General features: G+C 43.2%; 1 protein-coding gene across 10 annotated transcripts in view; it reads left to right on the top strand.

Moving 5' to 3' along the window:
* Positions 1 to 25,309, top strand: part of DST (dystonin) — a 525,807-nt gene that overhangs the window by 351,161 nt on the left and 149,337 nt on the right. For 6 of the 10 annotated variants that reach the window (XM_069564068.1, XM_069564071.1, XM_069564073.1 and 3 more), the window contains 8 exons: positions 603 to 765; positions 1,583 to 1,666; positions 2,493 to 2,600; positions 3,137 to 3,235; positions 13,056 to 13,184; positions 15,373 to 15,461; positions 18,561 to 18,696; positions 19,783 to 25,236. In XM_069564068.1, coding sequence (XP_069420169.1) covers positions 603 to 765; positions 1,583 to 1,666; positions 2,493 to 2,600; positions 3,137 to 3,235; positions 13,056 to 13,184; positions 15,373 to 15,461; positions 18,561 to 18,696; positions 19,783 to 25,236 — 6,262 coding nt within the window. The remainder of the gene's footprint in view (positions 1 to 602; positions 766 to 1,582; positions 1,667 to 2,492; positions 2,601 to 3,136; positions 3,236 to 13,055; positions 13,185 to 15,372; positions 15,462 to 18,560; positions 18,697 to 19,782; positions 25,237 to 25,309) is intronic. The other 4 variants (XM_069564074.1, XM_069564077.1, XM_069564075.1 and 1 more) reach the window with 1 other exon arrangement.

The following is a 25,309-nucleotide window of genomic DNA, read 5'->3' on the forward strand; positions in this document are numbered from 1 at the left end:
AAATGGAATAGTGTTCTTTCTCATTCATTTTTTATGTTTTTATTAATGTTGCTAAAATGCTTCTATAATATAGTGCCATGTGTGACAAATACGTTATTTTTAAATACATAGTAGCTAATCTCTAAAATACATGATCTGTAGGTTTAATGTAGTGGTTTTATAGTCATAGAAACTGGATGTTCAATTACAGCTCCTGAAACCTATCCTCTGAGTTCATGTTGAACCATTCATTGCAACCAGGTCATGATTTCAGAAGTGAAACTGTCATTGCTACAAGCTTTGGGTCTTCAAGACTTGCTGATTGATGATTAGTGTAGTTAAGTTTCCAGTTTTCCTGCTTTTTAGCTTTAGTCTCTTGGATTTACCCCTAGAACAATCAGTACTAATAAACTGCACAAGTCCTGGAGAAAAGTAATTTGTATTCAACCCACAGCAGTGCAGGGGCCCTGGGAAGCTGGCCTAGGGTGCTTCCGCCTTGAATTCTGGACACTCCCCTGTGGCTGCACTTAGGACAGTTAGTTTGTCCCTTCCTTCTTTTCTACATGTTCCAACTCCCTATTGGTTGCTCTTGAAAACTGGCTATTCTGTTGTCATCCTCTTAGGTTACGGGACTTGGAAGGCATTGGCAAGTCACTGAAGTACTACAGAGATACATATCACCTGTTGGATGATTGGATCCAGCAAGTTGAAACTACTCAGAGGAAGATTCAAGAAAATCAGCCTGAAAATAGTAAAACTCTGGCGACACAGTTGAATCAACAGAAGGTGTGCAAATGTAGCTCCTCATGGTTGTGTCTGCATTTAGTCACTCATGACCTTGAACTTCCTTTCTTTTGTTAAGACAGTAGGTCAGCAACTATTTCAAGGAAGACAGGAATAAATCATAAATGTTAAAAATCTGCTCTCAGACCTATATACATTACTTCTTTGATTTATTGGAGGTCAATTTTGAAACCATAAGGAATAAGAAAGTTTCATGTTGGGACAGTTCAAGTGTCTAATGATCATTGAGGTTAGATTAGGACCCTACATTTTAAAAAATGATTAGTTGTAGAAAATTAAACAGCCACATTTGACAGAGTTAAATGCTTTGAGATTTTTGTTCCATCTTGAGGGGCGAGTAATTTCTAGCTCTCTTTAGGTCAAGATTAGGATTAAGGAGCAAAGGGTTTCAGGCCTACTTGTGGATAATTCCCACGGAGTTTAGTAATTTCTGCTTTGTCAACCCCATGAGGGGGTGTCACGTAGTGGCTTGAACTTGAATGTTTGAACTTCACCCATAAGGCAGATGACATTAAGTGCAGTGGGGTAGAGGGAATTCTCTGTCAGTGCAGTGGTTAGGAATCTCTGCTTTCATTGCCGAGGACATGGGTTCAATCCCTGGTATGGGAACTAAGATCCCACAAGCCAAGCAGTGCAGCCAGATAAATTGATTGATTGATAAAGGCTGTGCTTAAAAGTAAAATAGGGTAGAGAGCTGTAGTCTTAAGTGATGTAGGTATTTCTTAGTGCCTGAGATCTCAAGTTGTTGGACAGCATAGAATTCCTTGTTGCTTTTCTGCTAACCTGTGTGCATTTATAGATGCTGGTTTCTGAAATAGAAATGAAACAGAGCAAGATGGACGAGTGTCAGAAGTACGCAGAACAGTACTCCACTGCGGTGAAGGTGAGAAGGCTAGTTCCTTGCATCAGATTTCACGTTCAGGTGTTCAGGGGGGTGTTTCCACAGTGCTCTTTTGAAGCCTTCATGGGTCATTCAGTCTGTGTTGAAAAGTGAAACAGAGAATATTCACTGTCACTTACTGTTAATTCTGGATGGAAACCTGAGTCATGTGACAACCCCGGTTCTTTACTTCTCTCTCCTTGTCACACACATGCACAGCTTGCCCACACCCCCATGTACACCAGGAGAAAATGCAGCTCTGTCATCTCCCTCTTTCTGCTTCACTTACCCCTTCCATCCCTTACCCCTTCAAGTATTGCTGGAACACCCACCATTAGTCTGGGTTAGGGTTCCATGTGAGTATTGCTGCCATATTCCATGGAAGTATTGATGGAGTGTCCCTGGAAATATTGCTGGAGTATCCATGCAAATATTGCTGTGACATTCCATGGAAGAACATCTCCCTTAGGGATGGTTCCCATGTGCTCTGAGTCGCCCGCCACATCTCGGCTCTGGCCATTTGGATCTGCAGTCCCATTTTTTATCTAGAAGGAGGGGAGACTGAAAATAACTGGCATGCTGCTCCTAAATGTGTCCATGAGCTCCTAAAGGGACTTAGGAACTTTCCTGACCACCCTAAATGTTTCTGATTTTTATTACCACCTTGGAAACATGTCAGGATTGGATTGATTCCTGAAAATGTGTTTTTGCAATATTTTTATTTAAAGTCATTCAGTGAAACTGGATTCCTTTTCTCTGCGTCAAAGATCACTATAGAATGAAGCGTTAGTGCTTTGCCATGATTAATCTTACCGATTTCTTCATGCAGGACTATGAATTACAAACAATGACCTACCGGGCTATGGTGGATTCACAGCAAAAGTCTCCAGTGAAACGACGGAGAATGCAGAGCTCAGCAGATCTCGTCATTCAGGAGGTGGTAACCGTCTAGAGACAGGGAGCATGCAAATCAGAGAAGCAGCACTCTAGCAGTTTTACATCTATATGTTTGTATTTTACATCTATATATTTATATTATGGTGAAATATACCTAGTAGAAAATTCACCATCTTAATCATTTTTACGTGTAGAATTTAGTGACATTCAATACCTTTGAAATGTTGTACAACCTTGATCACAATCCAAGTCCAGAGCAGTCCATCATTCCGAGTAGTTGCTCTTTACCTATAACAATACATTTTATTAAGTTTTAAGAAGCTCTTTGAAAATCCTCATTCAAAATGAATGAATTGCAGAGAATACTAAATGCCTGTCACGATTACATTTAGAGGAGGAAGGTCATTACTGTGGTTTGCACAGCAGTGATCTTGCTCCTATGTGGTTATCTTTAGTAGGAGTCATGAGCTTCCCTGCCCCAAAGCCTAATTAATGTTTTAATTATTACTTGGTGCTTGTTCAACTCATTTAGGGCAAATGGAGATTATGTTTCTATCATTTTATTTTTTCTTGTAGTTCATGGACCTAAGGACCCGATACATGGCTCTGGTCACCCTCATGACACAATATATTAAATTTGCTGGGGACTCACTGAAGAGACTGGAGGAGGAGGAGGTAACCATTAACCATGGGGAAGTCACTGGCAAGGAGCCATGAGGTGGCTTCGTGATAAACTCACATGGTTGAGATCTGATGTATAAGTGACTAGTTATAAAATTACAGTGAAAAACAGTAGAGGCCTGGGATTTTTTGGTTTGTTATTGAGATTCTCTCAAATTGAAAAGCATTGCAGAAAAAGAAACAACCATTTTGGGGAACAAAAGAAAAACATTTTTATTTTCTCTCTAGGACTGTATCTAATATGAGAGGGTTAATGTCATAAATGGCTCTGTTTACATTATGGAATGTAGGCGGTTTAGCAGAATTTTTTTCCAGTTTTCTTTGAAGTATGGTTACTACTGTTATGATGTCTGCAGAAATATTACATAAACAAACTTGTTTTATATCTTTTAAATTAATTTACATCTTCAAGGATTTAAAACAGAAACACCATTAAGTTAAAGTAGCAGGTATTTATGCAAAATGGTAACACTTTTTAAGAATTGAGGTGTTTTGTTTTTATTTTTGTCAAAAAGATATGGTATATATTAAAAAGACTGTATTTAATAATATATTCAGAAACAGAATAGGGAGTTATTCATGAAAGTATGTTTTCATAAGAGGCTACTGTATCTAATTTTGAAGGTATTATGCTGTGCTCTGTTATCTTGATATACTTTCTATTCTTGACCTCAGAACAGACAAAAATAGTAAATTGAATGGTACAATAAACTGTGGTGCATTGGCCATTTAAATTAGACCATTGTTGAAATTCTGAAGGTGATTGTACTTAGTATAACTCCATTCATATAATGAGAGAACCAAAATGGTAGCAAATGTCTAATAGATGTTGCTTTCTTAGTTTTTAAAAAAAGTGTGACTACTTTTATGAACTATTTCTGTCTGTTCAGAGTTACTAGCACTAACATAGCTATTTGCAAGTCTTTATAACTAACTTCCTTTGGGCTTAGAAAGGAGAACCAGAGTATTTTTACATCCAAATAATTGGCATACACTTCTCATCTATGAAAGGTCCACAATTTTTTTTACATTTTTAGTTTTTAAGAGATATTCCATTTTAAATGGTAGGTAGATCTTTTAAATTGTATATTTAGTAGTTAAATGTAAAAGAAAATAAGGCTTTTATTTATTACTATGTATGTCTGATTGCACACATATGAGCCACTTTGCTCAATTTATCTGATGGGGTAGAGTACCAGAAGTTGATAGACCCAAAAGATATTTCAAAAAGCCTGAAATATATCTAAATTATGCTTGTCATCCTTTGAAATGTTAAAAGATTTATATTGAATTGAAAGTCAAAATAATATAGTTTATGAAAGTCTGTGAAAGGACTATTATAATTTAAAATAGATTTTTAAATTCTTTATTAAAAATTCACCACTTAAGGGTCTTAATAATGGAGTATCTTATAAAAGATACATAGCTCAATTTTCAGATTCCACAAAGAAGTGTTTCTGAAACTGGGTCTCTAAGACCCACATGCGAAGTCTTGGTCAGAGAGCAGAATTTTCCATAATAAACATGAAATCAAAGAGGGAGCCATGTTAATTTCAAAGATAATACCAAATTAGCTACAGAAATATTAGTAGGGTATCTGTAATGGATATTTAATGGATAAAGAGATTTTTCTAGTCTGTGTTGACAGCAGAATATATTAACTGCTGAGATTTAAAAGACAGCATGTCTCCTTGGGAAAAATTTAGATAAAAGTTCAAGTTATTTTATGTGAATAAGTTTGAGATACACAAGAGAGCAAATCAGTAATAGAACTAAATGACTCTAGTAATTTTTCTGATCTTTGCTTAAAAAAATTATAGCTATCTAGGCAACATGAGATTAGCAGTCACTTAAATGATTCCAAAACACTGAGAGTTTAACTTTTTTTTTTTCTGAGAGAATTTTCATTTTTTTTAACCTCAGACTATGAAAGAAAGGGACTCAAAATTTCTTCACAACAGCTAAGTTTGAAAGGGAATTTAATGAGAAATTGAGAAAGACCCTTTTAGAAGTTATCTACTCAAAATATTAATATATGGAATACTTTTAATGTCTAAGTAGATAAAATGCTTCAGTGTCATTAAGAGTTGACCCTGATAATAAACAGAGCACTAAATATTACAGACTGTGATGAGATTTGTTTTCATATGAATTCTTATTAAAAATCATATTTAGGTTAGCAAAGGAAACAACCAAAATTCTCATCAGAGTTATTGGCAATCATGAGAGGATGCAAAATAAGATGTGTGGTCTGTAATACACATCAAATTCTTAAGATTTACTAAGGCTTTTCAATGAAAATAAGACCTGCTATTTAGGAAAATTTCCCTCCTTCTGTTTAAGTTACTTCTAACTATGATGATTTTTAGCTGAGAATACAACACTAATAAGCTTATGATATTAATAAAGAGAAGTTAAATGTGATTGTAAACTAGTTGTGATCACATTGTTCTATAGTCAAGTATATTCCTCCCAGCTGAGATCGATTCTGTAATCAATAGCGTGAACAAATTTTCTTAATTGGAGCTGAGTTCTTAAGTATACTTTTATAAGCATTTATATTTAACACATATCTTTATGTTTGAGGAGTATCTGAAGGTACTTGTCAAGGTGGATTCATATGGGCCATGTCATTAATGACAGCAGCAAAGTCTGTGAGTATATGAAGCACGTCTTTTCTAAAGCCACCAGGACTATGGCTGCCTTTGCATTAGCAATTCTGATTATTGTAAGTATCATAGTTGGGCAAATATAAATTAGTGAGGAATTAGATTTTAGAAAATTACACATTTTTATATAATTTCCTCCTTCTTCCTGTTAAGTATTGTTTCCTCAATTGGCTCTTAGTTCCAAAGTTCTATATCTTCTTTCTTTTAGATATCATTTTTAATTTCTTCTGGGCTAGAAACTGAAGACTGAATTTCTAATGTCGTTCAGTTCCTATATGTTGTATGTTCTTAGCTGGCAGGACTAGGTTGTAGTTCCTATACGTTGTATGTTGTTCTTAGCTGGTAGGACTGGGTTGTGTGTGAGAGTGATAGAGGACTGCTGTGAGAATTGTGGTTCCTACTTTGCCATCCACCTGTTTTGCATGGGTTTTCAAAATTACTGACGTTTTCTAGACCTCAGTGTCCTCATCTGAGGTGGAGAGTCAGGCTGTAAGGTTCCTTCTTGCTGTAAAATCCTGAGCTAGCAGATTTTAAAAGCAAAATGATTCCTAAGAGGCAAAAAAGAAAAAGAAAGATTCCTTGGCTTAGAAAAGCCGACACACAGGGTCTGTGGTTTCCCCCAACTGCTTCCCCTGAAGCTCCTTCTCTGGTGGCGGTGGCGGGGCTCGGGCTGCCTTGGGTCTCCCTCCGGGTTGTCGGTCCTTTGGCGAAAGCGGCTCCGGAGGCCTGCAGTCGGGCTGGGGCGGCGCGGCTCTGACCCTTCTGAACGTCTCTCGTAGATGCAGAGGCGTCAGGAGGCTTCAGAGCAAGGGGTGTACTCAGACCTGCTCCAGCGGCAGGAGGCGACCGTGCGGGAGAACCGCCAACTCGCGGGGAAGATCACGGAGCTGGAGAGGGTGCTGGCCGAGCTCGAGAGGCAGAAGTCCCGGGCGGAGCAGGAGCTCCCGAGAGTCCGGGAGGCGGCGGAGGACGCACTGAGGAGGCAGCGCAGGGACGCGGCGGACATCGCGCTGCAGAAGGTGCGCGCGGAGAGCGAGGCCGAGCGGTACCGCCGGGAGCTGCAGGCGGTGGAGCGCGACCTGCGCGGCTTCCGGGAGCAGCTGGCGGAGCACAGCGCCACCCAGAGGGCGCTGGAGGAGCGCCTGACCAGGAAGGACTGCAGCCTCCAGGAGCTCGAGCGGCAGAGGGGTGAGCTCATGGCGGAGCTGAGGAGGAAGAAGGCCCACGAAGCCGAGCTCCTGGAACTAATGGAGCGGGTGGAGAAAGACCTCACGTTCCAGAAGCAGGCGGCAGAGAAGCAGCTGGAGGAAAAGCAGAAAATCGACTCGGAAGCCCGAAGAACAGTAACAGAAATGCAGCATCCGTGCAGAGGAAGTGCGCACCCAGTTTGTCCGAGCGCCGAGGCGAAGGACCTGAAGGAGCAGGTGGGCGACCTGATGACGGCCAACAGGAGGGCCGAGCAGGACGTGAGGAAGCTGAAGTGTGAACTCGGCGCCCTGCAGCTCGAAAAGACCTCCTCGGAGGAGAAGGCCCGCTCGCTCAAAGAGAAACTGGATGAGACCAACAGGGCCCTGAGGTGCCTGAAGCTGGAACTGGAAAGGAAGGACCAGGCCGAAGAGGGGTACACGCAGCAGCTCCAGGAGCTGGGCAGGCAGCTGAGCCAGACCTCGGGGAGGGCTGCAGAGGTCAGGCAGGAGGCTGCCGACCTCACGAGGATGAAGCACAGCTATGAGCTGGAACTGGAGTCGCTGCAGCAGGAGCAGGGCAAGCTCCAGAGGGAGGGGGACCGGATCAGCAGGACACAGGCTGCTGCCGAGAGGAGCATGCAGCATCTAAACTCACAGGTTACTTCTCCACAGGATAGCAAGGTGTCCTCTAGGGAAAGAGCATGGTCCTGCCAGAGAACGTCAGATGACCTGAAAGAGCAGTTTGAGAAAAGTCAGGTACAGTTGCTTCAGAATATTCAAGCCGAAAAGGAGAATAATGAGAAAATCCAAAAGCTGAAAGAGGAATTGGAGAGAAGTAACGAGCGTGCGGACAAGCTCAGGCACAAGGTGGAAGAACTCACCAGGCAGAATAAGCAAACCAAGTTAACAATGCAGAGAATTCAGGCAGAATCGGCAGCCGTGGTCTTAGAGAAACAAGCCATCCAGCAAAGATGTGAGACACTGAGACTCCAGGCGGATGGCTTCAAAGACCAGCTTCGGACCACCAGCGAGCACTTGCACAAACAGACCAAAACAGAACAGGAGTTCCAAAGGAGAATCAAATGCCTGGAAGAAGACCTGGCCCAGAGTCAGCATTTAGTGAATGAATTCAAGCAGAAGTGTGACCAGCAAGACCGCATCATCCAGAACACAGCGAAGGAGGTGCGAAGTCTGAGCGCGGAGCTGAGCGCATCCAAAGAGGAAAAGCGCCTTGGGGAGCAGACGGTGCAGATGCAGCGGGCACAGGTGCAGGACCTGAACAACAGGCTGAAGAAGGTGCAAGATGAACTGCACTTAAAGACCCTAGAGGAGCAGGTGACCCACAGGAAGATGGTTCTGTTTCAGGAAGAGTCTGAGAAATTCAAGCGTTCTGCTGAGGAGTTTCGGAAGAAGATGGAAAAATTGATGGACTCCAAAGATATCACAGAACATGATATTTCGGGCATCCAGCTGGACTTCGTGTCTCTGCAGCAGGAAAACAGCAGGGCTCAAGAGAACGCCAGGCTCTGTGAGACAAACATCCAAGAACTTGAGAGGCAGCTTCAGCAGTATCGCCAGCAGATGCACCAAGGGCAGGATGGGCAGGCCCATCACTACCAGAAGTGTCGGAAGCTGGAGGATGAGCTGGTGGCCCAGAAGCGGGAGGTGGAAAACCTCAAGCAAAAGATGGACCAGCAGATAAAGGAGCACGAGCATCAGTTAGTGGTGCTCCAGTGTGAAATCCAGAAAAAGAACACAGCCATCAAGCCAGATCCTGAGATGGCAGGGAAAGAGGGTCCGGGCCCCAGGGACCTCCCCTCCACTTCCCCCATGGCTGGGGCCCCTCTGCAGAGGTGGACTCAGGAACCACAGCCCTCGGGGGAAAGATGGCAGCGTTGGGGTGCGGAGCCTGTACAGAAGGAGGTCCAGGGCAGGCCATCAGGGGCTCCAGCTGAGAAAGAGAAAACCCAGCAGTGCTACTCTGAATACTTTTCTCAAACAAGCACCGAGTTTCAGATAACTTTTGACGAGACAAACCCCATTGCAAGACTGTCAGAAATTGAGAAGCTAAGAGATCAAGCTCTGTATAATTCCAGACCCGCCATCAGGTGTCAAGATGACAAGTGTGAAATAGACCTGGTGACGCTTCTGGCGCCCTTCGAGGTATTCCCTGGGTTCTGGGACCTTACCAGTTACCCTCTGTCAAGTTTTCGCTCTTGCTTCCTTTCTCTGCTAGGCTATATATTTTTAGCCATATTGGATGTGATTGGCTCTTTGTGGTTCCAACAAAAAATCATGCTATCATTTTCTAGTGATTTACCTAAATCTTTATTACAAACCGTACTCTTTAGTTTTTAAGTGCTTAAGATGAAAAACACAGATGGCATGGCTATCCTGTTGGTATCAACAGGGATTCTATTCTGAAAAATTTGACCCTAAAGAAAACTAGAAAAAGCAGGCAGTTAGTTTTAATTTCTAACACATTCTGTGGACAGGTTTCAGCTCCCGTCTTTTTCAGATATACCATTTTAATACTTAATAGTCATCTAAAGTTTAAACTTCAGACTCTCAAAATAGCATTCCTTATTCATGAACCCTCTGGGGCTTAATAGTTTTCTTCTCTTATGTAATCTTTGTTATTCTAGGAATTATATTTGGATTAGGAGTGGGTAACGTGAGAACGTTCTTTAGATGACTTTTAACATCTTGTAAATTCCCATTACAGATAGCTAAGAGCAAGCAGTGTGCTATGCGTGCGGATGTCACAGCGTTAAAGCAAGAGAAGAATCCAGTCCCTGGCGGTGAAGAATGGATGCTTGAAGGGTGCAGGGCAGCGGGTGGGCTCAAGAGAGATTTTCTAAACAAAAACTCAGAACCAGAGACCTTTCAGAACTTTGATGGCGATCACGCATGCTTGGTCAGGGATGATGAGTTTCAGTTCCAAGGGCTCCGGCACACTGTGACGGCCAGGCAGTTGGTTGAGGCTAAGCTTCTGGACATGAAAACAGTTGAGCAGCTGCGACTTGGTCTTAAGACCGTTGAAGAAGTTCAGAAAACTCTGAGCAAGTTTTTGACAAAAGCCACTTCCATCGCAGGGCTTTACCTGGAATCCACAAAAGAAAAGATTTCCTTTTCCTCAGCTGCTAAGAAAATCATCATTGACAAGATGATGGCTTTAGCATTTTTAGAAGCTCAGGCGGCCACAGGTTTCATAATTGACCCCCTTTCAGGGCAGACCTGTTCTGTTGAGGATGCAGTCCTTAAAGGTATAGTTGACCCTGAATTTAAAATCAGGCTCCTTGAGGCAGAGAAGGCAGCCCTGGGCTATCCATGTTCCTCTAAGGTGCTGTCAGTGTTTCAGGCCATGGAAAATAGAATGGTTGACAGACAGAGGGGCAAACATATACTGGAGGTGCAGATCGCCAGTGGGGGCGTCATCGACCCCACGAGGGGCATCCGCGTTCCCCCAGAAATTGCCCTGCAGCAAGGACTGCTAAATAACGCCATCCTGCAGTTTTTACACGAGCCCTCCAGCAATAGCCGCGTCTTCCCTAATCCCAATAACAAGCAAGCACTGTATTACTCGGAATTGCTGCGCATGTGTGTCTTTGATGTAGACAGCCAGTGCTTTCTGTTTCCATTTGGGGAGAAGAACATTTCCAATCTCAACGTAGCGAAAACTCACAGGATTGCTGTTGTAGACACTAGGACGGGAGCAGAGCTGACTGCCTACGAGGCTTTCCAGAGAACCCTGATCGAGAAAAGTACTTACCTGGAGCTCTCAGGGCAGCAGTATCAGTGGAAGGAAGCCACGTTTTATGAGTCTTATGGGCAGCCTTGTCGCATGCTGACTGATACTAAGACCGGATTACAGTTCAGTATCAGCGAGGCCATAGAGCAGGGAACCCTCGACAAAGCCACCATCAAAAAGTATCAGGAAGGCCTCCTCACACTCACAGAACTTGCCGATTCCTTGCTGAGCCGGTTGGTCCCCAAGAAGGATGTGCATAGTCCTGTCGCGGGTTACTGGCTGACGTCCAGTGGGGAGAGGATCTCTGTGCTGAAGGCCTCCCGTCGGAACCTGGTCGATCGGATCACCGCCCTCCGATGCCTTGAAGCCCAAGTCAGCACCGGGGGCATCATCGACCCGCTGACCAGCAAGAGGTACCGGGTGGCTGAGGCCTTGCACAGAGGCCTGGTGGACGAGGGCTTTGCTCAGCAGCTGCGGCAGTGTGAGCTAGTAGTCACGGGGGTCAGCCACCCTGTCACCAACAAAGTGATGTCCGTGGTGGAAACTGTGGGTGCAAACATCATCAGTAAGGACATGGGAATCCGATGTCTAGAATTTCAGTACCTGACAGGGGGGCTGATAGAGCCCCAGGCTCAGTCCCGCTTGTCCATTGAAGAAGCTCTACAAGTAGGGATTATAGATGTCTCCATTGCTACAAAGCTCAAAGATCAAAAGTCCTATGTCAGAAACATCCTCTGTCCCCAGACGAAAAGAAAGCTGACATACAAAGAAGCCTTAGAAAAAGCCGATTTTGATTTCCACACAGGACTTAAACTCCTAGAAGTATCTGAACCCTTGATGACAGGAATTTCTAGCCTCTATTATTCTTCGTAACAGGGCATGTTCACATAAACAGGCTTACGGGAAATGCTGTATGAGTTCACACTGCTGTGGCCACGCTTGATAAGATCCACACCCTAGTCACTGTGTGTGTGTCACACGCTGCAAGCACCATCAGTTTCTTGAGGGCTGGAAACCCTGACTGCTCAGGAGAGAGAATACTTTTCATTTATAAATTTTTTTAAAAAATAAAGTTTTATTGGAACACAGACACACTCTTGTGTACATACTGTCTTTGGCTTACTTTGGGGCACAAGGACAAAGTTGAGTAGTTCTGACAGTGACTGTATGGCTCCCAGAACCTGAAATACTTGTCCTCTGGTCCTTTACACAACACAGTTGCTGTCTCCTGATCTGGAAGAAATTTGCATCGCTCCTCTAGACTAAATGTCAGGTTACTTGGATTGCAGACTCCAATCTGCCTGAGAGAGAATATGTTTAAAATTGAAAATAACAAAAGATTTACTGCTCTTGATCATGGTTCCATTTAGCTTTGAGATTAGTTTTTTGAACTCCTGCCCACAATAAAAGTATTTTACCTGAAATATGAGACAAGCTTGAGAAACATCAGTGAGTTTACAGCATCCTTACTTCAGAATTCTGCATCCCTGATGGGATCCACCTTGCTATTAGGGTTCCCATTTGTTCAAGGATTCATTACACTCACCGAAAGAACACTTCAAAAGCACCATGAAATCCAAGGGGAAATGTGTATTTGTTCCCATATCCATGAAGCTGTGGTGGTTCAGATCGTCTTGAAAAATACATCTTTTTAGTTTTTCTGTATGTTGTAATCTACTTTACATATAATATGTTTACCACCATCTCCCATTTCTTGTTACAACTTTGTAATTAAAAGCAGCATTGTGAGTGGTTTACCTGCTGCAGGAGGGGGAAGGTTTTTCTTAGTTCTGTGTATTTTTTTTTGTCTTGTAGACTTTATTTTTTCAGCTTGCCATTGTCTTAGATTTTTCTGTCTAGAGAATTCTGATTGTAATGCTAATGCAAAGGCAGCGATTCAAAGAGCTTCGAGTGCTTCATGAATAAAGTTGAGTTTTTGAATATGTCATGTTAATAGACCAGCTGGGAGGTTAGATTGATCATTCAAAAGTGTTTGTCACCGTTTGCTTTGCTACCCTAAACTTTTTGGAAGTACATCTGCCACGTGATGTGTTGAATGTGGTTAAGTGAATGAATAAAATATCTCAGTAACCCGTGTGTGATGAAAAAAGTATTTTTACATCCTTGTTTTCTGTGAAGTGATTAATAGCTTGGTCATTTACTAGAATATATCTTTTTTTTTTTTTTTAATCACTCACACCCGTCAGAAGTCACTGGAAGAAGAAAAGAAAGAGCATGTTGAAAAAGCCAAAGAATTACAAAAATGGGTATCAAATATCAGCAAGACATTGAGAGATGGAGAGAAGGCTGGAAAGTCTTCCTTTTCTAAGCAAAAGGTATTCACCGAGATGCTGGTTTACTAATAATTACAGTGATAAGAATTTACTGAGTCGATATAATCCATTTAAAAAATACTTTTAATTCTTTAGTTTTCCCCTTTTTTTGGGCAACTATCGATGAAGGTTCAGGAGCTTGCCCAAGGAAGCACAGTAGGTGGCAGAGGACGCTCTCTCTGCTCCAAATTCTGAGCTTCATCAGTACTAATCTCACTATTAGCCAGCCAGGATGTGGTCCGGGTCCTCCTCACAGTGAGCTCTGCTTCCTGGTCTTTGTGATTAGCACTGCTGGAGAGCAGAGTCACTCTCCTTTGTGCCCTGAGTACACCCACGCACTCTTGTGTCATGAAGAGATGCAGGTTTCTTATAACGTGAACAACAAGTTTCAAGAAGAACAAAACACAAACCAAGACGACAGCGTGAGGATTGAAATTAGTAGTTTCTGGATCTTTTCTATTTCTTAAGAAAGACTTCTGCCCTCCACCAGGAATTCTAGGTTCCTTCCCTCTCCTAATGAAGCCTTCAGTTCTGTGGGCTAAACTTGTCTACTTGGCATTGGTTGACTGGCTACCTCTCGTGAGATGTTGCTGCTCCGAGGTGTCCGTTGGAATGCCCCACCTGATGCTCCTAGGGGACTGGATTAAATTAAGCAGGGTTACTGTTGCTGGCGATAGCATTGGAATTGCTGGTTTATTTTTAAAAAATAAACCTCTGCTAAGTTAAGCAGCACTTTTCTGGGGTTCGTTTCCTATAGTGCCCTCCTGACCTGTGGAAATCACAGAGGTGCTCAGTAGCTTTTTACCTTCAAGCTCTGCATCAACACACACTTTTCATCACTTGAAACAGACATTGTTGGCATGATCTAATAGTGGAGAACTTAAGTATCTTGTCAAATTTCACCTGTGGTACAAGGCAGGTGTGCCATCTCTGAGGTTCCCCCCGGAGAGGTTTATAAACCTGACTATTTGCTTGAATTCTCATTCAGTTGAAATCAAGCCAGCTTAGCTCATAGTCTAGCAAACTGCATTTTTAGAGTATGGAGGAAATAAGTTGGAAAACACAATTATATTGAGTGTTTTAAACATAATGCCTTCAAAGTGAATGTGAATATTTAGTTTAAAACATCTTAATTTCCCCCCTGTTAAACAGGAAGAAAATTAAAATAGGGACACAGACCTTAGCAAGGATTTCTTGGTTTCTTCTGAGGAATGTGGTTTGTAAACCCTTGGTATTTCCTCATTCTGTGGTTATGAGTGCCCCAAAATTTTATAGATCAGTTTCAGGTTTACACCTGGCAGACATAAGGATAGATACTTTTCCAGTGCAGATTGTGGCCTCAGTTCCAAATCTTGAATTGCTCTTGGTCTCTCTAGTAAAGGAAACTTCAGGTAATTTGATGTCAGTAATAAGTGTCTTTCAAAAAATTAGTGTGGCCTCATGCTTTCCTATAACCACAAAAAAATAGACTTTAAATTGATTCTCAGTAGCATATGTCTGGGGAATATATATGTTTTCATTATCTCATCCCTTAAAAGAATGGTGATTACTTTCTGACATCGTTGTTTAGTCACTAAGTGGTATCCGATTCTTCTGCCACCCCGTGGGCCATAGCCTACCAGCCTCCACTTGTCCGTAGGATTTAGGGCTTCAGAAATGATACACTTCTGAATTGGGAGAAAGTAATACAAGGGCTTGCTTTTCCCAAACAGGTCAGTTTTATTTCTCTGACAGTCACTGGCGACTTTTGCAAACAAATGTCTTAATAATAGAAATTATTTAACCTTGTTCTGCAGATCTAGAGAGAAATACTTCCACTGTTTTTTTTCCAAAGGAACGCTGTATCCATCTCTGTGAGGATGGTGATGTTCCAGTGCTGAGCGTCTGTGCCTCCTTCGTTCGTGCTTGGGCTGGGATGGATGCAAGAATCTTACCATGCTGTATTGTTATTTCCTCGTGGAAATAATGGCCTTAGGATAAGAGGGAGGGGCTTCATTCATTGTGCATTCTCAGTGACGTATTCATCTTATCCAGACCTGCAGACTGGGAATAACTCATGGTGTTGACTCCGGTCACCTGAAAATAGACCTGTCGTGCGGGTGTTGATGGAAACTGGGATCAAGTTTTTTTAAAAGACTGTTTTCTAGCCTTTGTCAGGGAAGAGCCTGAGTGTGCTTTCTCTCCCTTGCAGATTTCCAGTGAGGAAATTTCAGTCAAGAAGGAACAGTTATCTGAAGCACTACAAGGCATGCAGCTCTTTCTGGCTAAACATGGAGACAAGTATGTTGGTTTTAAGCCTTTTATTCACAGTAGCAAAGTGGTCTTCAAAATGCTCAGCAAAGTAGAGGATGTTAAATTTTAGTGGAGGGTTTAAAAATGGAACTCAGTCACAAGTTTAGTTAATAACTTATGATTATAAAGTGATTTAATTGTCACTTTTCTTGACTCTCAGTCTTTACCAAAATTCTGAAATATACTTATTATCTCCATATATTGCTGATGAAAAAAAAAACAGGCTCAGAGTTAAGGATGAGTTGCTAGCTAGTTGTAAAGATTCCAAGCCAAGTCCTGATTCTAAGTAGTACTTACTCTCTAAGGCCTGCTTTTTGGAAAATATGTATAAATGTGTTCTTTATTTCCTTAGCTGAGACCTTCGGCAGTGAGATTTCTAATGGTTTGGTCCTTGTTTTGAGGCCTTTCATATATTTTAGCCTCAGGAAGGGATGGAATCTGCCCTTTTCTTAAACCCTTCTTTGGCTGTCATCAGAATTAATCTAGAATGATTTTGTACCTTAGTGATTTGGGTTAATTTCCTTATGAATTTCATTTTTATTCACCTTTCTGCTTGAACAAGTTTCATCTTGAGTCATGACACATTACCTGTCCCTTTTCCATGTTGGAACTAACAACGTGATCTTTCCCTCTGTTCAGTTTAGCTCAGTCGCTCAGTCGTGTCTGACTCTTTGCGACCCCATGAATCGCAGCACGCCAGGCCTCCCTGTCCATCACCAACTCCCGGAGTTCACTCAGACTCACGTCCATCGAGTCAGTGATGCCATCCAGCCATCTCATCCTCTGTTGTCCTCTCCTCCTCCTGCCCCCAGTCCCTCCCAGCATCAGGGTCTTTTCCAGTGAATCAACTCTTCGCATGAGGTGGACAAAGTATTGGAATTTCAGCATCAGTCCTTCCAGTGAACACCCAGGACTGATCTCCTTCAGAATGGACTGGTTGGATCTCCTTGCAGTCCAGGGGACTCTCAAGAGTCTTCTCCAACACCACAGTTCAAAAGCATCAATTCTTCGGTGCTCAGCTTTCTTCACAGTCCAACTCTTCACGTCCATACATGACCACTAGAAAAACCATAGCCTTATCTAGACGGACCTTTGTTGGCAAAGCAATGTCTCTGCTTTTCAATATGCTATCTAGGTTGGTTATAACTTTCCTTCCAAGGGGTAAGTGTCTTTTAATTTCATGGCTGCAGTCAACATCTGCAGTGATTTTGGAGCCCCAAAATACAAAGTCAGCCACTCTTTCCACTGTTTCCCCATCTATTTCCCATGACGTGATGGGACCGGATGCCATGATCTTCATTTTCTGAATGTTGAGCTTTAAGCCAACTTTTTCACTCTCTTCTTTCGCTCTCATCAAGAGGCTTTTTAGTTCCTCTTCCCTTTCTGCCATAAGGGTGGTGTCATTTGCATATCTGAGGTTATCGATATTTCTCCTTGCAGTCTTGAGTCCAGCTTGTGCTTCTTCCAGCCTAGTGTTTCTCATGATGTACTCTGCATATAAGTTAAATAAGCAGGGTGACAATATACAGCCTTGATGTACCCCTCTTCCTATTTGGAACCAGTCTGTTGCTCCATGTCCAGTTCTAACTGTTGCTTCCTGACCTGCATATAGGTTTCTCAAGAGGCAGGCCAGGTGGTCTGGTATTCCCATCTCTTTCAGAATTTTCCACAGTTTATTGTGATCCACATAATTAAAGGCTTTGGCATAGTCAATAAAGCAGAAATAGATGTTTTTCTGGAACTCTCTTGCTTTTCTGATAATGCAGCAGATGTTGGCAATTTGATCTCTGGTTCCTCTGCCTTTTCGAAAACCAGGTTAAACATCCGGAAGTTCACAGTTCACCTATTGCAGTAGCCTGGCTTGCAGAATTTTGAGCATTACTTTAGTAGCATGAGATGAGTGCAATTGTGCAGTAGTTGAGCATTCTTTGGCATTGCCTTTCTTTGGGATTGGAATGAAAACTGACCTTTTCCAGTCCTGTGGCCACTGCTGAGTTTTCCAAATTTGCTGGCATATTGAGTGCAGCACTTTCACAGCATCATCTTTCAGGATTTGAAATAGCTCCACTGGAATTCCATCATCTCCACTAGTTTTGTTCGTAGTGATGCTTTCTAAGGCCCACTTGACTTCACGTTCCAGGATGTCTGGCTCTAGATGAGTGATCACACCATCATGATTATCTGGGTCATGAAGATCTTTTTTGTACAGTTCTTCTGTGTATTCTTGCCACCTCTTCTTAATATCTTCTGCGTCTGTTAGGTCCATACCATTTCTGTCCTTTATTGAGCCCATCTTTGCATGAAATGTTCCCTTGGTATCTCTGATTTTCTTGAAGAGATCTCTAGTCTTTCCCATTCTGTTATTTTCCTCTATTTCTTTGGATTGATCACTGAGGAAGGCTTTCTTATCTCTTCTTACTATTCTTTGGAACTCTGCATTCAAATGGGAATATCTTTCCTTTTCCCTCTGTTGGAAAACAGCGATTGTTGTTTTAGAAGTTTGCATATGCTAGAGAGATGCTGCGGAGACGGCAATGGCAATCCACTCTAGTACTCTTGCCTGGAAAATCCCATGGACGGAGGAGCCTGGTGGGCTGTGGTCCATGGGGTCGCTAAGTCGGGCACGACTGAGCGACTTCACTTTCACTTTTCACTTTCATGCATTGGAGAAGGAAGTGGCAACCCACTCCAGTGTTCTTGCCTGGAGAACCCCAGGGACAGCGGAGCCTGGTGGGCTGCCCTCTCTGGGGTCGCACAGAGTCGGACATGACTGAAGCGACTTAGCAGCAGCAGCAGCAGCAGAGAGATGCTGATATATTATTAGTCTGTACTGTTGCCTTTGGTTCTTTATAAAGGCCATCCTTAATTTACATATATAGCCACTCTAGACCTGAGCCATCTGTGTATGAGATTATGTTATTTTTTATTATATTATAGCATTGATATATTATTGATTTTTACATTATATTTTATGAGCCAATAGTAATTTAGAAAAGTATTTTTCTTTATGAAATCATTGCACCTAGTATGTCATAATTATCACTTGCAGACTTATATTCTTCATTTCCTACTTTCTGGTTATTTTAGAATGACTGATGAAGAAAGAAATGAATTGGAAAAACAAGTGAAAACTCTCCAAGAAAGTTATAATTTATTCTTTAGTGAATCTCTGAAGCAACTGCAACAGTCACAAACCTTAGGAGACATAAAGGTAGAGGAGAAGGTAATGTTATTTATTTAGAACGCGAGGCTGTTTCAAGACTCTCAGTCTAACCGCATGGTTGTAGAAATATATGTCAATGACAAAGAAATGATCTTGAGTTGTGTATGTGGAAGAAACATGGGTGGGGTTTGTGTAAGTACTTGGAGATTTCCATGTTGGTTATTAAATGCAACCTTTCACCTGCTATCATCAGTTTCTGTGACATCTTAATCTCTGCCTTGCATGGTTAAAGAAAAGAATCATTCATTTTTCTAACTCTTCTCTTTCAAAGTCATTCTGCTGCTGCTACAGTAGGTATTTTAATATATAAATGTGATGATATAAAATAGTCTATGAGTCATCTCTAAAGGTGCCACTGGAATATTAAGGGGTTTGTCTGCCTTTCAGAGATAGCCAGGAGATCTGTTTGAGAAATATTGGGCCATATGTCTTAGTAAGGATCCTCTAGCATCTTCAAAACATAACAAAAATTACTTACAATTTGGCCTATCCTTGAACTTTCAAGACTTGACAATACTCAATATTCAACACAATATTCAGAATTCAAAAAGTTATTTTTATATTCAATTCTCTTACTCCCTGGAGTACTTTGCACACTATTTGTCGCATTTTGAGGGTACATAGCAATTTTTTCTGGCTTGTGGGTTTTTGGCTGTCTGAAGAAGTCCGTATGCTGTAAACATCAATAGCATGGGGGTTTGAAACTCTCCCATGTCAGGAGACTAATCTTATTGGGTTGCAGAGAGCATGGTTTGCCTTTCAGGTGTGTGTCCTGTCTCCTCACCCTCATCTTTTTCATGTCCTCACTAACCTGTTGATGTCCACAATATGAAGTTTTCAATTCACAGATGCATGTCGTTTTCAAAGCTTTATCACATCCTGTGCTCTCGATAGATCACTGACTTAGATCACTTGTGCATTTGAGCTGCCTAACACTCACAGCCTTGCCACACCTCGGTAAGTAGAGGATTTTTATGCTAAAGTGTCTTTTTTGATTAAAAAAAAAAAAACAAAACTGCAAACTAAATTTCTTGACGCTCTGCTCGCTCTGTGTCAGCCACTGAGACTTTTGCCCTTTCCTTTCAGCTGGATAAAGTCATCGCGGGCACCGTCGATCAGAGCACAGGGGAAGTCCTTTCTGTCTTTCAGTCAGTGCTGAGAGGCCTCCTTGATTATGACACGGGGATTCGGTTGCTTGAGACCCAGCTCATGATTTCTGGGCTCATTTCACCAGAATTAAGAACATGCTTTAACCTCAAAGATGCCCAGAGTCACGGCCTTATCGATGAGCAAGTTCTGAGCCAACTCCAAGAACTCGATGAAATGAAGGAGATTATCTCTGCTGTATCGTCCACCAGGGTTCCGGTGCTGGATGCCCTGGCTGAAGGTGTGATCTCAGAGTCCATGGCCATCAGAGTGCTTGAGATCCTGCTTTCCACGGGCTCGCTGGTTATTCCAGCCACAGGAGAACAGCTGACCTTGCAGAAGGCTTTCCAGCAGCACCTGGTTTCCTCAGCCTTATTTTCTAAAATCCTGGAAAGGCAGAGTCTGTGCAAAGACCTTATCGACCCCTCCACCTCTGAGAAGGTGTCTTTAATAGATATCATGCAAAGAAGTGTTTTGCAGGAAGACTCAGGGATGCGGCTTCTGCCTGTGAGGCCGCAGGAAGGAGGCAGAATAACATTGAAATGCGGCCGAAATGTGAGCATTTTAAGGGCAGCACATGAAGGCCTCATAGACCGTGAGACCATGTTCAGGTTACTGGGCGCCCAGCTGCTTTCGGGAGGTCTGATCAATTCCAAGTCTGGTCGGAGGCTGACTGTCGAAGAAGCTGTGGCAGAGGGAGTGATGGACAGAGACACTGCGAACAGCATCCTCACCTACCAGGTGGAGACAGGAGGGATCATCCACTGCAACCCCGCCAAGCGTCTGACTGTCGACGAGGCAGTCCAGTGCAATCTGATCCCGTCCAGCAGTGCCCTTCTGGTCCTTGAGGCTCAGCGAGGCTACGTGGGCCTCATCTGGCCTCACTCTGGGGAAATCTTCCCTGCATCCTCTTCTCTGCAGCAGGAGCTGATCACCAACGAATTGGCCTCCAAGATCCTGGAAGGGAGGCAGAAAATCGCTGCTCTTTACATCCCAGAAACTTGTCAAGTCATTGATTTGGAGGTTGCCACGCAACTCGGAATTATAGATAATCACACAGCATTGATTTTAAAAAGTATAACACTGCCCGATAAAATGCCAAACTTGGGAGATTTAGAAGCTTGTAAAAATGCCAGAAGATGGCTCTCTTTTTGTAAATTCCAACCGTCTATGATCCACGATTATAGGCTAGACGAGGATGCTTTTGATGGAGAAGAGCCAATGGCAACTCAGAGCTCAGAGCAAACTAAAAAATTGTTCCTTTCTTATTTGATGATAAATAGCTATATGGATGCAAACACTGGGCAGAGGCTTTTGCTATATGATGGAGACTTGAATGAGGCTGTTGGGATGCTCCTGGAAGGCTGTGGTGCAGAAATTGACAAGGACACACCCATCGAAGAATGTTTTGATGTCTTAAGACTCCCTGGTGTATCTCTGAATAACACTGCAAGTAGAGAAATGGGTGAAAGTCCAGCTTCACCAAGTAGTTTTGATAAATGTCATCAGAGAGAACCTGAACATAAAGAAACCCCTGAAAATAGCATAGACGAAGAGTTTCAGGAATTGGAAACTAATGTTATCAGGAGTGAATTTTGGCTGTCGGAAAACCTGGCAGATGTAATCGCAACTGATCTCAAAGTTAAGAAATCACCCAGTGTGTATGTTCCCAGTTCCAGATCACACTTTACACAGCTTGGACTTGCTGATGTTAGCCTGCCCAGACAAGACTCTGAAAATAGACTTGAAAATGGTGAAAATCAAAGTCAACTGGAAACAGAGGAACATGCAGATGAATGTAATCATTCTAAAAACCTTCAGAAGTTTGCAAGTGATTTGATAACAAATCCTATGATAAAATCAAAAGCTAGTAGAGCCTATGATTTAAATGAAACAGAAAATGAAGATAATATTAGCAGGGATTCAACTCTCTTTGACTATTCCCCCAGGCTGAGTGCCTTGTTAAGTCATGATAAACTGAGGACCGAGCAGGGAAGTTTTCACGATGTACACGGTACAGACAGTAATGGAAAGAAATGTGAAACCTCTACATTGCCATTCAGTGACCAAACTGAGTCATCAGGTCAAAGGATAAGAGAAAAATTTCAAGACCAGTTTCTGGGAATTGCAGCTATTAACATCAGTTTAAAGGGAGAACAGGCTGAAGAGAAATCTTTTAATGTTGGTTGTAGTAATCCTCAGGTAGAGTGTCAGAGTGATGGATTTAGTTCAGATACTTGCGGTGAAGATGGAAACGCGCTTGCTACTTCTCAGCAGGAACCCGAAGATGAGCAAAGTGAGTCCACAGTGGAAGGGTCCTCAGGTGCCCCGACCGCAAGGGTTGGTGGTCATTGTGTCGGCCTGGCTCCCACCCATACCCCATCTCTTGAAGGAACTGTCGGCGCCAGTGCTGGCGACTATGAAACGTCCCTGCTGGACGACCGGGACGGTGACACAGACACAGACAGCGACGCTGACTTCTATGACACACCCTTGTTTGAAGATGACGACCACGATTCCCTGCTCCTTGAAGGTGACGACTGCGATTGTCTGCAGCCCGAGGACTATGACTCGCTGCCAGAGGAAGACGACTGGGCCGCTCCTCCTGGAGAGGTTTTCTATGATGTTTCTAAAGAGGATGAACATGCTGTGGGGACCCAGGCAGGGCTGGCTGGTAGCTTAGGTGTGAGGGGAGAAGCACAGTCTCTGCAGGATTTTCTCATAGGTGCTGAGAAGGCAGAGTTCGGTTCTGGTGAAGAAATCCAGTTAAATTCACTTGGGTCCTATGAAGTGAGTGGACCGTTGATGGAAAGTGTATCAGAAAAGGACAGCACAGATGACCTTGAAGATGATGAGTCTGACTCACTGACTGACTATGAAACTGAGGGAGGAAAAGAGAACTTCAGGACGGGGGTAGAATCTGAGGACGCTGGCTGCTGGGAAGGGAGAGAAAAAGACTGTGTGACTGGACAAGGATTTGAATCTGCTCCTGATCGTTTAGATTCTGTGCAAAGCAAAGACAGTTACGAGGATTCTGTGTCTGGCCATAAGGAGCAGGATGATGATGGTGGCGCTGATGCTGGAGACTGCGCGGGAGGGGAGGGCGCGGAGCACGTGGGCCATGGTGCTGCTGCGGCCGTGGTCGTCCCCGGGTGTGTTGCCGCTGCTCCTGAAATGGAAAACAGCCGTGCAAGTCAAAGGAACAATAAAACGATTCTCCCGACTCAAAAGCACCATCATAATTCTTCACAAAAACAGCAGTGTGTGAATGTTTTATGGCCAGAATCAAGTAGCAAAAGTAGCTTAGGTCCTGAAATAAACCGCTTTCTGGAAGATACAGATGAGGTTGTTGGAAAAAGCATAGGAGATCTGTTGAATCATGAGATGGTCCTTCAGGATGAATTACTGCCTATCATGAAAGACACCGAATCAGAAAACACCTTTAGCCCTGTTGGTGCCTTACCTAATACTAGTGCCAGTTCAGCCTCTGAACTCGAAGGCCACCTAAAGAACACAGGGCTTGAGCTGATTCAGCCAGGATCTGCTGACTCTGTGAAAGGTGGAAATCCATATTGTGAGAATGTGACACTTCGTGGTGACTCCTCTTCTGATGAAATCATTTGTTCTGAGCCCAGTTTAACAGGAAAACCTGCAGAGGAGAGCCATTTGTCATTCACAATGTCTGTAGCTGATAACGATCCTCCAGGCAGTGGAAGGGATCTAATTAAAAGGAGAGCTGACAAAAGCAATATACAAATAGAAGATGAAGCAACAGTTCCTGAACTGTGTGCAGGTAAAGAAGTTCTCATAGAAGGTCCCTTAGACGATAGTAGATATTCTAAACTTTTGCCCAGTAAAAGTACAAGGGAGAGTCTTGATTTAGCTAATAGTCTGTTTCCAGTCCCACAAACCACACACAGGGAAGAACGCAGTCAGGAAGGAAGCCCTAAAAACACAACAGTAGCTCTTAAAGATGAACCACAGAACCTACCAACAGCAGTTAGCAGAAGTCCCTTTCAGTTTGAGAATCTGGAAGAAATATTTGACTCATCAGTTTCCCAAGTGATCAGTGATGGCACGACTTCAGACAGGACCTTGTCCGAAGGGTTTACAAGGATTGAGACAGATCCACTCACCGATGGACCTGGAGATGAGCTTGATACTTACTTAAAGCATTGTGCTAAAGATGTAAAAGCAAAGGGTGTACTGAAACCAGGTGAAGATACCCCAAGCTGTATTCCAGTCGCTTCCCCTCACAGGAAAGAGCATTTACAGTTAGGAGTTAATAGTGCAGACGAGCACGCAGCTCTTGCCCAAGAAGACGCACCTGCAAAGGAGATGGGCCAACAGAAAGACCTTGCTGCTGAAGAAAGCAGATCAGGAATCCCCAAGTTCACACCAGCAGGAGATGAAAGCATGCCTTCAGGCTTCCCTCTTGGAAATGCGGAAGGCCTTGGAAAACACATGGATTTTGTGCAGTCAGACCTCTGTGCAGATGGTAGAAGAAATAACTCCAGTAAGGGTTTAAGCACTGACTGCTCATCCTTAGAAATTAACAGCGAGAAAGAGGTGATTGAGCAGCAGAAAGGGCAGGAACCAGCCCCATCTCCAGGAGCCCAGGGCAGCAAGGTGCAGGTCGCTGAACTATCTCAGGTCCTGGTAGAGGATTTCACGGACACCTTAAAAGGTAATTTGAAAGAAGGTCGTGTGACTCCTCAAGAGCTTGGAAAACCTTCAGCCTGTGCAGATGCTAACACTCTAATTCAGACCTTAATGAAAAGAGTTAGCTCATCACAGTTGGTGAATGAAACACCTGGTGTGCCCAGCAACTCTAACACCAGTGGCTGTGGCATTTCCCGCACCAAAAACTCACCAGAATTAAAAGCTGAGAACAGAGAGGATCTGCTCTGCACTGCAAACCTCAAGTCTGAATTGCTCCTCGATATACTTAAGCAAAATCAGTATAGCCAGAAAGTTATAGGAGCTTTTGAACTGATGAAAGAATTAACTCAGATGCAGTGTGATCTGGAGGAAAAGGGTGGGACATCTGAACTTCTTCCTCTGCAGCTTGAAGATGTATTCTGCAGGCTGCTTCCTGACGGATATTCGGAGAAGGGAGGACAGCGTAGAGACTTGAATCAGAAATCACCTACAGCTCCTGAGGTGCCGGGTGAGGAGCCACACATCCTTGAAGAATTCAACAGCAAGGGAGGAAACCCCTGTTCCCTAAATTTACAAAGTGTGAAAGAGAGTGGCCCAGAAAACTCTCCTGTCTGTGCACCAACTTTGTCAAGAGATGGGAGGCTGAAGGAGCTGTGTGCTGCGTCCCCAGGCCGTTTGGAATGTATTTCAGAGTCAGAAGACTTGGCTTCTGGAGACAGCTCGGTGGAGCGAGTAAGTGGACTTTCCATTTTATAAGCAAGTAGCTGCGTGGAGCATTTGGGAATAATCACATATATTTTATTTG

The sequence above is a fragment of the Ovis canadensis genome, chromosome 20 (genome assembly GCF_042477335.2).
Source record: "Ovis canadensis isolate MfBH-ARS-UI-01 breed Bighorn chromosome 20, ARS-UI_OviCan_v2, whole genome shotgun sequence".
Classification (NCBI taxonomy): domain Eukaryota; kingdom Metazoa; phylum Chordata; class Mammalia; order Artiodactyla; family Bovidae; genus Ovis; species Ovis canadensis.